Raw genomic sequence first — 13,493 nt, 5'->3', positions numbered from 1 at the left:
TTTTGTCCTGGCTGCTTTATCCTTCAGGCAAATTGCCTGCAGAGGCTCTTTGCCTATTGTGGGTAGTGTTGGGTCCCTAGCCTGAATGTGGTGAGTTTTAACTAGATATGTTCTGGTTTGCTTGTGAAATGAGACCTGTTGCCACCACTACCAGAACTGAGGCCCTGCAGAACTCCCAGTTCAGGAAACACACTGTGGGCAGGAGCTTGGGTCAATCTTCTGGGGCCCACTGGGTTGGAACTTAAGCAAGTGAGACTGGGAAAGGTGGTTCTTCCAGAGCATGGAGGTGGGAAAGTGTGGGATGTGGAGGGATGGAGCTTGATATAAGCAAGTTAAGTAGTGAGTGTCAGCACGGCACTAGTTTCCACTGTTGGCCCTATGCTTATGCTGAGAGGTAGGAGAGGGAGATGGCTCTGGCCAGTTTCTTTGTTCCTAGAGGAGTATCTCCTTGAATGCTACTTCTCTGGGACACACTCTAAGATGAGCAAATAACCTCCTCACTGTGTGCCCCAGGTACTCTTCAGATTGCTGCTTCTACACTGTGTGTCCACTGGCTGTTCACTCTGCCTTCTCTTCAAGAGTAACCCCAATATCCTCCAAGCTCTCCCAGAGCCAAGCATGCTAACCTTTAAAACTCCAGGCTTTAAGCCCCTTTGGTTGCAAGGACTCACAAAATTCAGGCCTTTTCGCTTGCCAAAACAATTGCTCTGGGGATTCATTTTCCCCTGTGCATCCCTGTTTGTGTGCTAGTCTGTCTCTTGCCCTTCTCTGCAACCATGGTTCCCTCTCCACTACAAGGACCATGATCCATTTCTTTCCTAAACCGTGTCTCCACACTTCCTAGCTTCTTCCATGTGGCCTCTTCTCTATGTTTTATGGAGTTTGTTCTGCAGTCTTCAGATTGATTTCTGGGGTATTTAGGATGATTTGATAGTTACCTACCTGTATTCGTGGGATGCGGGTCCTTCTACTCCACTGCCATCTAACCCTTCCTCTCTATGACATTTTGTTTTCTCATCATAAAATCTTTAAATGGGTTTTGAAATCTTAGCAAAGAAATTTAAAAGAGGATTTCTTTGGTGTCAACAATTCAGAAGGATTTTGAAAGAAAAGTAAGATTCCTCTTTGTAAATTTTGATACTAATTTTTAAAGTTGAAATTAATAAAACATAAAATTAATCACGTTCAGGTGAACAATACAGTAACATTTAGTGCATTCACAATGTTGCACAACCACCATCTCTATTTAGCTCCAAAGCATTTTCATCTCCCCAAAAGGAAATTTCTTACTCATTGAGCAGTTGCTCCCTATTTTCCCCTCACCTTCCCCTCTTCAATTTCTTTTTTTTTTTTTTTCTTTTTTCTAAGATTTTATTTATTTATTCATGAGAGATACAGAGAGAAAGAGAGAGGCAGAGACACAAGCATAGGGAGAAGCAGGCTCCATGCAGGGAGCCTGATGTGGGACTTGATCCCGGGTCTCCAGGATCATGCCCTGAGCCGAAGGCAGGCACTAAACCGCTGAGCCACCCAGGGATCCCCCCACTCTTCAATTTCTTACTCATTGAGCAGTTGCTCCCTATTTTCCCCTCACCTCAAGCCCTGGTAACAACCAGTCTCTGTTATCTCTGTGGACTTGCCTGTTTTGTATATTTCTTTTTTTTTTTCTTTTTTGTATATTTCATAGAATGGAACCAGAAATGGAGTCATGCAATATGTGATCTTTTGTGTCTTTCTTTTTTCGCTTAGCATAATGTTTTCAAGTTCATTCATATTGTGACATTTATTAGTACTTCATTCCTTTTTATGGCCAAATAATATTTCATTGTATGTATATATCACAATTTATCCATTTTTCCACTGAAGTATATCTGGGTTGTTTCTACTTGTTCACTCTGATAAATAATATTGCTGTAAATAATGATATACAATATCTGAGTCCCTGACTTCAATTTATTTGAGTAATTCCATGTTTTGTGCTTTTTTTATAAAAATTTAATTCCAGTGTAATTAACATACAGTGTTATATTAATTTCAGATGCACAATATAGTGATTCAACAATTCTGTACATTATTCAGTGCTTATCATGATAAGTGTACTCTTCATCCTCATCACCTATTTCCTCCATCTCTCCACTTCTCCCCTCACCTTACCCTCAGTTTGTTCCCTGTAGAGTCTATTTTTTGTCTGTCTCTTTTCTTTGTTCATTTGTTTTGTTTCTTCAATTCCACATATGAATGAAATCATATGGTATTTGTCTTTGACTGACTTATTTCATTTAGCCATGTTTAGCTTTTTGATGGAAATATCACCATATGATTATTGCATATTTAGCTTTCTAAGGAACAGCCAAACTGATTTCCACAGTGGTCATACAGTTTTACATTCCCAGCAACATATGAGGATTCCAGGTTTTCTACATCCTCATCAACACTTGTTATTTTCTGTTTTATATTATAGCCATTTTAGTGGGTAAAAAGTGGTATTTCCTTGTAGTTTTGATTTGCATTTCTCTGATGACTAATAACAAGCATCTTTTCTTGTACTTGGCCGTTTGTGTATCTGCTTTGGAAAAATATCTGTTCAAGTCTTTTGCCAATTAAAATTTTTTTTTGTCTTTTTGTTGAGCTGTGGGAGGTCTTTATATAGTCTGGATACTAGGCCCTTATCAGATTGCTGATTTTGATATATTTTCTCCTGTTCTCTGTTCTATAGGTTGTATTTTAACTTTTTAAAAATATTTTAACTTTATTAATAAAGTCCTTAATCTTGATGAAGTCAAATATATCTATTTTTTTTTCCTTTACTGATCCTGCTTTTTAGGTTGATACTAATTTTTTTAAAATAGACTATTTCATAGAAATAAGTCTTTTATGACTTTTTTTCTGTCCTTAGAAAATTAGCTGTACGAAAACAGTATTGAGTAGAAGTTGATGTTGGCTTTTTTCTGTTCTAATTTTTAGATATGGAGGTCATAATTCTGGGATGAAATGAACATTTTTTGGGACATTAAATTTGTCTAAGCAGTATTGAACTGGACTTTTTCTTCTTAGAACTATTTTGGGGCATAGAATGAGCATAGTTCTTCATACTTGCTTCATAAAAATTTTTTTTGCTCTATACAAATGTTGGCTGGTATTTGTTACTACAGGATTACCTCATCTGAATTCAAGTTGAATATGTTCTTTCACTTCCATTCCCATGAAGTGGCATGATAAAAAAGGCAAAGATATGTGAGTTAGTAGAGATAGAATACATGAACAGGTGAACAAATGAAAATTGTGGAAATTGTATTGGTTTCCAGTCTCTAAGCAGTATTATGAAAGTGCAATTTATGTTGATAATCCATCTTGAAGGAGATAACATGATACATTTTCCTCTTTTCCCTTGCAGGTTCTTTAGTAGTGAACTATCCTTTTGATGATGATGAACAAGGGCTTGCCACATATAGTAAATCACCAGATGATGCTGTGTTTCAACAAATAGCACTTTCTTATTCCAAGGTAGGCTTGTGTTTAAACATAAAATGCTATAAAGTTCTTTAATTAAGCAATGCATTAAAACAAAGTCCAGTAAGAATCTGGTCAGGTACCTTCTTCTTGGTTACGCTTTCTGTGATTCCTTTGCATGATTCCTTTCATGCTGTCTTACCATTTTTTCTCCTGTTTTCTACCTCACTTTGAATATATTGTGTATTTCCCCACTAACCTTTAAGCTCAAATAATGTCTTTTTGCCTGCAGTTTTTAGCATAGTACCTGAATCGTAATAAACTAATCATAATAAATATAAACTAGTGTGCTAGTTTATTTCATTTGACTAGTATTTTAATTATAAACCTACCTTTAGTCTGAGGTAGAGGTTGACAAGCTACAGCTTGAGAGCCAAATCCAGCCTACTGGATTTAGAGTTGAGTAGTTGCAACAGACACTTTCAAGCCTGTAAAGCTTAGAATTTTTGCTGTCTGGTCCTTTATAGAAGAAAATTGCCAACCACTAGTCTAAGCTATCAAAGAGCCTATATTAACATATACCAAGGGAAAACAGGTAGAAATTTATGTGTTTTCTAAACTTCTTGTAATGAACATACATTAGTTTTATAGTCAGAAATGGTATTTGTATGTATGTGTGTTTGTGTGAAATTTTAATGGAAAAATTATTCTTAGATAATGTGTTAAAAGTTGGGGCTTGGCAACCAGGCCTGTTAGTTTCAATTTTTGGTCTTATTACATACTTAGTCTGTGATTTTATTGGTTATAGGTAGAGAATATTAAGACTGCAACTCTGTGGTCTCTAATCACAGCCTTCTGTTATTTCATGTTGCCCATACCTTCATTCTGCACAAGTGGACCTTGTGAGTTTGTTGAGAGTTTCTAATGGGAATATGTCTATTTTAACTTTAAAGAATAGTTGTCTTCTGTTTGGGCACACCATTTTTGAGGGATGTTTGTGGCATATGAGAATATTATACCCTCTGAATAATCAAAATAAGTGATCAGATTTTGCTCATATCCCCATCACATTTGGTGCTACTTTTTACCTTCATTGTGACATTGAGTTCCTTGGCCTCTTTTTGTTTTCTTTGACCTTTAGTTCTTTTGATTTTACTTTCTACCCAGCTTAGACCCACAAGCATCCCTTTCAGTGATACTCTTACTCACACTTTGGGATACCCTTCTGACATACCTGCCTTGCCAATGTCCAATCTGCAGTATTTGTCACCACTGTCTCTCTTATACATCCCAGAAAAGCCACACAGTTGTGGAAATTGACCACACTCCGTCTATGCTCTCTAACCTCAACAGAGCCATCGGTTCTACTTGGCAATGCTTCATGTTTTGCTGCTTGACTCTTTGGCGTGTTTCCCACTTAGATGATTCTAAACCTTTATCCTCTACCTGAACCTCCTAATCCCAACTTTACTCCCCTTATTCTCAGTAGATCACTTTGCCTTGACTAAGTAGAACTTTGAATAATCTGATGTGAGTTCATTCAGATTCTGTCTTCTCCAGTGTTATCAATTTGTGTCTTTCCCATGTTTTACTCCATTTCTTGATCTCACCACATCCTGCCTCCTCTGGAAGCTTATTCCTTTATTTCTTCTGTCGTAAATGGGAAAGATAATAATTAAAATCCTCAGTCTTTACTCATAGCCTCCTTTCTCTTAGCCGTGATCTATCATGATCTATCATATATCCAAATCCCCCATGCTCTACAATAGCTTCATGGTGAAGAAAAGCAGACCAAGACAATCTGTGAAGACAGAAGTAGGGGACTAATGAAGGGCAGACCTGAAGGTGATGGAATGACTACCAAATATTAAGTGCACCCTAAATCTGAAATCTAAATAAAAAGGTAATTGGGCAGGTGAGAGCACTGGAATATTGAAAAGAAATTTCAAAGTATATACAACTTATAAGTCTGGTGCAATTTAAAGGGACAGACACAATTTAAAAGGATAGGTGGATTTAAAGGGAAATCTTCCAAACTTTTAACTTCTGGGGCAGAAAAAAAGGCAAAAAGAAATGAAGAAGAAGTGCCCTTTGGTAATTGGATAGTGAAGAGGAAAAGAAGAAAAGAGGGGAAATGTAGGATTGTACAAGACAGAAGAGAACCATAAATCCAGAGGACTCACAGCTCCACCCTTATTTCAAGACAAATAAAACAAAAACACACTAAAGTACTTTGCTAAACTGACAGAAAAGGGCACCATTAAATAAGAATCGTATATAACAGCCCAGTATCATAAAAATGAACAAGAGATAGGTTCATCCAGGACGCCTGGGTGGTTCAGCAGTTGAGCATCTGCCTTCTGCTCAGGGTGTGATCCTGGGGTCCTGGGATCGAGTCCCGTATCAGGTTTCCCTGAGCAGCCTGCTTCTCCCTCTGTCTATATCTCTGCCTCTCTCTGTATCTCTCATGAGTAAATAAATAAAATCTTTAAAAAAAAAAAAAAAAGAGAGAGAGAGAGATAAGTAAAATCCAAGAAGAACTATTTGAGAAAATCAGGAAATGAAGTTTTACACATATTGCTTGAGGAAACCTTACTACCACCAAAAAATAATCAAGAAGCAGAAGAAAACTTTAAGTCAGATATTTAAAAAGTGAAAACAGAGAACAAAAAAGATAAGAAATGAAGGACAGTTGATAAAACTCAGGAAATACATGGAAGAAAAAGACAAAATTATCTCTAAAACAAAAAAATAAATTACAAGAGCTAAAGACCTCATACTTCCCAATTTCAAACTTACTGCAAAACTATAGTATACAGGACACCTGGGTGGCTCAGTGATTGGGTGCCTGCCTTCTGCTCAGGTCGTGATCCCGGGATCCAGGACCGAGTCCCGCATCGGACTCCCTGCAAGGAGACTGCTTCTCCCTCTGCCTGTGTCTCTGCCACTCTCTTTTTCTCTGTGTGTGTCTCCCATGAATGAATAGAAAAATCTTAAAAAACAAAAACAAAAACAAAAAAAAACTATAGTATACGACACTGAGATACTAACATAATAAGGATGGACATATAGATCAATGAATTAGAATTGAGTACAGAAATATGTACTTACATGTATGGTCAATTGATCTTTTGACAAGGGCACCAAGACAGCTTAAGGGAGAAAGAATAATCTTTCCAACAAATGGTGATAGGAAAACTGGATATGCACATGCAAAAGAATGAATTTGGGCCCCTTCCTCTACCATACCCCCAGAATTATCTCAAAATAAATCATAGTCCTAAATGTAGGAGCTAAAACTATAAAACTTTTAGGAAAAATATAGGAATAAATCTTTGTGACATTGAGTTAGACACTGATTTCCTAAACGTGATATCAAAAGCACAAGTGACCCAAAAAGATACAGTGGGTATCATCAAAATTAAAACCTTTTTTTGCTACAAAGGATACTGTATTAGTTTCTTACAGCTTCTGTAATGAAGTTTCATAAATTGGGTAGCCTAAAACAGCAGATACTTCTTTTCTCATGGTTCTAGAGTCTAGAAGTCCAAAATGAAGGTCTTGGCAAGGCCAAGCTCTTTCTGGAGCCTGTAGGGGAATCTTTCCTTGTCTCTTCCTAGCTTCTGGTGTTTTGCTGGCAGTCTGTGGCATTCATTGGTGTCTAGGTGGATTAATTCAGTCCTTTGTCTTCACATGGCATCCTCCCTGTCTATATACAAATTTTCCCTTTTTATAAAGATATCAGACATATCGAATTAGGGCCTAGTCTAATTACCTCATTTTAACTTGATTACCTCTATAATCAAATACAGTCATATTCTGAGGTCTTTAGGGGTTAGGACTTCAACATATCTTTTTTAGGGGACAGAATTCAACACATAACAAAGTATCAAGGAAGTATAAAGGCAGTCTACAAAATAGGAGAAAATTACATATCTGATAAGAATCTTATATTTAGAATATACAAAGAACTCTTACTAAACTAACTCAACTAAATAATCAAAAGACAACCTAATTGAAAAATGAGTAAAGGATTTGAATATACATTTCTCCAAAAAGATATACAAATTACCAAGAAGTACACAAAAGATAATAACCTTAGCCATCAGGGAAATGCAAATCAAAACCACAGTGAGATACCATTTTGTACCCACTAGGACTGGCTATAGTAAAAAAATGGAAAACAAGTATTGGTAAAAATAGAGAAATTGGAACCCTGTGTATTGCTGGTAGGAATGTAAAATGGTGCAACTGTTTTGGAAAGCAGTTTTGCAGTTCCTAAGAATGTTAAGTATAAAATTATCATGTGATCTGACAATTCCACTCCTAGGTATATGCCCAAAATAAATGAAAACACATATCTACACAAAAGCTTATACAGTAGACACTTGAACCACAGGGGTTTTAACTGCATGGGTCCACTTGTATGTGGATTTTTTTCTATAAATATAGTCCCACAAATGTCTTTTCCTTATGAGTTTCTTTTTTCTTTTTTTTTAAAGATTTATTTATTTATTCATTCAGAGAGAGCGAGAGAGAGGCAGAGACACAGGCAGAGGGAGAAGCAGGCTCCATGCAGGAAGCCCGATGTGGGACTCGATCTCGGGTCCCCAGGATCACACTCCGGGCTGCAGGCGGCACTAAACCGCTGCGCCATCGGGGCTGCCCTCCTTATGAGTTTCTTAATAATGTTTCCTTTTCTCTAGCTTATTTTATTGTAAGAATACAGTATATAATATACAAAGCATGTGTTAACTCACTGTTTATGTTATTGGTTAACATTTCTGGTCAGAAAAAAAAGACTTCTGGTCAACAGTAGACTGTTAGTAGTTAGGTTTTGGGGGAGTCAAAAATTACACCTGGATTTTTTACTGTGTGGGGGCATTGGCACCACTAACCCCCATTTTGTTCAAGGGTCAACCAAACACAAATGATAGCAGCATTATCAGTAATAGCCAAAAATGAAAACAATACAAATGTCCATCAAATAATAAATGGATAAAATATGATACATTCACACAGTGAGTATTATTCAGCCATAAAAAGGAATAGAGCACAACAAATTACAACTTGAATATCTCTTGAAAACATTATGCTAAGTGGAAGAAGTCAGTCACAAAAGACCATGTAATGTATGATTCCATTTATATGAAGTGTCCAGAACAGGCAAATCCATGGAGACAGAAAATAGATTGGTGGCTTCCTAGGGCTGGGGAAGCAAGGGGAGGCCAGGAGAAGGTTGGAAGAGAATGAAGAGTGCTAATGGGTGTGGATTTCTTCTGGGAAGATAAAACGGTCCTAAAATTTACTGTGGTGATTATCACACAACTCAGCGAATACACCAAAAACCATTGAGATGTGCACTTTAAACGGGTAAGCCGTGTTGTATGTGAATTACATCTCAGTGAAGCAGATTTTGTGAACCTTGAGAAGACTAAGGGGTGGGGTACCCATTCCCATCCATCCCAGTTTGTGCAGAGGCCAAAAAGAGCTTAAAAGTTACATACCAAAATATTAAGTAATCTTTGGCTTACAATTTTCTTCTTTTTGTGCTTTTGCATTTTCTGATCTTTCTATAATAACTTTTATTATATTTTAAGTATAATGAAATTCAATGAATTCAATTAAGTGAAAGTAAAGAAACAGCTTTCTGCTATATGACGTGACAGACACCAAGTGACAAGAAAGTTTCAGGAAGGTATTAGTGGAAAAACTAGTGATTTCTGAGTAAAAATTAGTTTATTTTAGTTAACAGTATGACATCAGTGTTAATTTCCTTTTTTTGATAATTGTGCTTTGGTTACATAAGATGCTGACCTTAGGGAAAGCTGGCTCAAAGATATATAAAACCCTCTGTACCATTTTTACAACTTTTCTGCAAGTCTAAAATTAGTTCAGGAGGAATCAAAAGAAAAGAAAAAAACTAAGTAGTCTCTTGTGTCCACTTCCTTATTGTTGTTCTCTCATCTCAGTTTCTTTTTTTTTTTTTAAGATTTTATTTATTTATTCATGATAGTCACAGAGAGAGAGAGAGAGAGAGAGGCAGAGACACAGGCAGAGGGAGAAGCAGGCTCCATGCAGGGAGCCCGACATGGGATTCGATCCTGGGTCTCCAGGATCGCGCCCTGGGCCAAAGGCAGGCGCCAAACCGCTGCGCCACCCAGGGATCCCTCATCTCAGTTTCTTATCATCTTCTGCCTACATTGTTTTACCTGCAAGTGCCCCTTCAAAGATTACTAGAAATTTGTTGTTTTTCTTAATTTTCTTGACCTCTGACATCTGATACTGTTGTCTTCTCCACATGATCTCTTGCATTGTATAATAGAAAGCTCTGGTTTTTTTTCTTTTATTGGCTGGACATTGTCTTTTACTTTCTTTTTTTCCTCCATCTTCTATCCTCAACCATTTTTACCATCTTGTCACCAAGATGTCACCACTATGTCACCACTATGTAAGTGCCTCTTTAAAAAACTGTTTCATAGAATGGAAGTTACTGTAAAAAAAGATTAAAAGATCCAGGCAAGCAAACAAGAAGAAAATAAACCTAGTGAGCCCTCATCATTTAGTATCTTGGTATGTAACTTTTAGACTGTGTGTGGACTGAGACTGGCCGTCCTCACCCTCAGTCTTCTTTAAGTTGTCAAACTGCATGAAAAAATTTAATTAGGTTTTAAAAATTATCAGAGTAGCGAGAATTAAAGGAGATGGTAAATGCACACGGTAAAATCAAAAGCCACAACCTCCCGGCGTGGGGGGGGGCCACATGATGTTACATTTGGATTATTTCAGTAGTACTCTGATGGCTTTGGTTTATTTTTCATGTTATTAGGATAAACTTACCTAGAGCCATGAATATTTCACATATCACCCTTTCTTCAGAGATTTTTAGTGGCTCTTTATTGCTCTGAGATAAAGTTGAAATGTTAATAGCTACTTCCTAGAACTATGGTGTCTAGAGTAAGGTTTATACTAGATGATCTGTTAAGATGTAAGAAGAATATATTAGAAATTCTATTTATATTTAAAACAAAATTTTAAAGATATTTATTTATTTATTTATTTATTTATTTATTTATTTATTTATTTATCAGAGAGACCAGAGAGTACAAGCAGGGGGAGGAGCAGAGGGAGAAGGAGAAGCAGGCTCCCCACTGAGCCCATGGGGTTCAATCCCAGGACCCTGAGATCATGACCTGAGCCAAAGGCAGGTGCTTAAGCAACTGAGCCACCCACCTGCCCCTTGTTTATATTTTTTTTCCTTGTTTATATTTTTAAATTTATTCCTAAAAAACTTTTATTTTTATGCAGATTTATATTATGTCTATTGTATTAGTATAGTAATACATCTGTATAACTTATAATTGAATGGATAGATACTGATGGAAATGGAGAGAGAGACATAAAGGTGTGTGCACATCTTCAATAGAAAAATCAGAAAGCAAAAGAGCATGTACATAATTATTACAGTAATCCAAAATAATTTTTGTTTGATATGAAAGCAGTGGGATCATAAACTTGTAATTGGTATGTTAAGTTTATGAAAGGGGGTTGTTATATATATATATTAAATTTTAAATCAAGGGAAGTTGTTTTCATATATATATATACATATATATATATATATATATATATATATATACACACACATACACACACACACACGTTCATGTGTGTATGTGCATACACTTTTTTTTTTTTTTAAGTAGGCTCTATGCCTAACATGGGGCTTAAATTCATGACCCCAAGATCAGGAATCACATGCTTTACTGACTGAGTCAGCTAGGTGCCCTGCTTATATATTTTAAAGTTAAATGGTTAATTCTCAGTAGTGGGAAAATAGAGAATTGTTATTTTTCTCTTCGTGCTTTTTGTACAACTTGTTTTCTATTTCCACAAGAAAGAAATGAAGTTTTGACTATCTTTCAAAGCTTAGTTTCTTTGGGAAACCTCCACTGCTGCTCTGGTCAGTAATCTTTCTCTTCTCTGAATTCCAATAGCGCTTACTTTTGTCTCCATGGCAGTTTGTTTCATTCTTCATTGGGCAAGCTATTGCACATGCACTATGCTAGATGCTGATAGATGCTGAGGACACAAAGACACAAATTGTTTCAGGGAACAGTGTCTTGTTTTTAGGGAAGAAAAAGGTACAACCAATTGTAACAGGGTACAGAATGCAGTCAAAGCACAGAGGGACCATCTAGAAGTAAGAGAAAGCTGCTTACTCCACATCGTATGTGAATTATCTTTCTGGGACTTCCAAGCTTCTTGAAAACATGAACAGTTTTTTGTGGGATTTTTTTGGAAGTGGATTGGGTTGGGTTTTATATTACTTGTAACTGCAAGTAATAAAGTATGTTTTTTTACAGAGCACATTTAATTTTGATTTTTAAGTGCTCGCTTCGGCAGCACATATACTAAAATTTTGATTTTTAAAAGTAGGTAATAAGTTCATATAGTAAATAGTCAAAATGGCATAGAAAGTTATATATGAAAAGTCTCAGTGCTTCCCATGACTCTGCTCACCCCATTCATTCCCACCCCCCCAACATACCCTATTGGTAACCACTTTTATTATTTTTCCTTATCTTTCCTGCAATGCAACCAAATGTAAGTAAAGATTCTTAATTTTTTTTCAGGAAAATTCCCAGATGTTTCAAGGTAGACCTTGCAAGAATATGTACCCTAATGAATATTTTCCTCATGGAATAACAAATGGAGCTAGTTGGTATAATGTCCCAGGTAAACATTATTTAATATCAAGGCCATATAACTTGATGGATTTTCTTCCCATTGGATGGTGCTGCTTCTTACTGATTTTTTTAATTTTGAGAAAATATCATTCTTTTAAAAATATTATTTAAATAATTTAAAATATTCAGATAACCTTTTCAATTATCTTTTAATTTGGTACATTTGGAGTTTCAGTAAAGATAGTGTACTAAAACTTTATGAAAGTGTTATATTTTACCTCTGGCTGTGACAAAAAACCTTTGGTGTGCTAATAAAAAGAGGGTAAGCTATACTTGATTTCTTCTTGGACATGAAACTATAGGTATCTTACCTATGCCATCCACATCAGGGAACTCTCAAATGAACATACTATTGTTTTTCAGCCAATGCTGAGAAAAGATGGATTTGGCTTTTTTACTAGGAGTGTTGCTTACTTTTTGGGATCTGATCTAGTTCTACTTCTTCAGAGTTACTGATTTTAATTTATTATCCTTTAGGTGGTATGCAGGACTGGAACTATTTACAAACAAATTGCTTTGAAGTGACTATTGAGCTAGGTTGTGTGAAATACCCATTTGAGAAAGATCTGCCAAAATTTTGGGAACAGAATCGAAGATCTCTAATCCAGTTTATGAAACAGGTAACTATTCAGGAGTGAAGTATGAAATTTCTCCTAAGAGCAAGAATACTTTTATGTGTACATGTAGTTTTCACACAGTGATTTTCAAATACACCCTTCTGAATTCAGCCTATTCATGTTTTGGTGTGTTTATCTAGAAAATTCATGGATGAAAATGAGTTCACTTGTATGCAGGAGGAGGAATTGAAAATGATTAAACAAGGTGGTGGTGGTGATTTGCCTTTTTTTTTTTTTTTTTTTTTTTAAGATTTTATTTACTTATTCATGAAAGACACAGAGACAGAAGCAGAGGGAGAAGCAGACTCCCTGTAGGGAGCCGAATGGGAGACTTGATCCCAGGACTCCAGGATCATGACCTGAGCCAAAGGCAGACGCTCAACCACTGAGCCACCTAGGCGCACTGATTTGCGTTTTTTTTTTTTTTAAAGATTTTATTTATTTATTTGAGAGAGAAAGCACATGCACAAGCAGGGGGAGGGGCAGAGGGACAAGCAGACTCACTGCTGAGCACAGAGCCTGATGCAGGGCTCCATGTCGGGCTCCATCCCAGGACCCTGAGATCATGATCTGAGCTGAAGACTGACACTTAATGGACTGAGCCACCTAGACGCCCCTGGAATGGATGTTTTAGAATAAGAATATTCTCCTATATGACATTTTCAAGTGCCATTAT

The 13,493-nt window shown here is 36.5% G+C and overlaps 1 protein-coding gene across 1 annotated transcript in view; it reads left to right on the top strand.

Moving 5' to 3' along the window:
* CPD (carboxypeptidase D) overlaps positions 1-13,493 on the top strand; it is an 80,088-nt gene that overhangs the window by 42,755 nt on the left and 23,840 nt on the right. The window contains exons 8-10 of the mRNA XM_077851855.1: positions 3,395-3,504; positions 12,087-12,189; positions 12,678-12,820. Of these exons, the coding sequence (XP_077707981.1) occupies positions 3,395-3,504; positions 12,087-12,189; positions 12,678-12,820 (356 nt within the window). The remainder of the gene's footprint in view (positions 1-3,394; positions 3,505-12,086; positions 12,190-12,677; positions 12,821-13,493) is intronic.

This window comes from Canis aureus, chromosome 16 (assembly GCF_053574225.1).
Source record: "Canis aureus isolate CA01 chromosome 16, VMU_Caureus_v.1.0, whole genome shotgun sequence".
Classification (NCBI taxonomy): domain Eukaryota; kingdom Metazoa; phylum Chordata; class Mammalia; order Carnivora; family Canidae; genus Canis; species Canis aureus.
The sequence above is the reverse complement of the archived record's forward strand: the minus strand, read 5'-3'. Positions and strand labels throughout refer to the sequence as shown.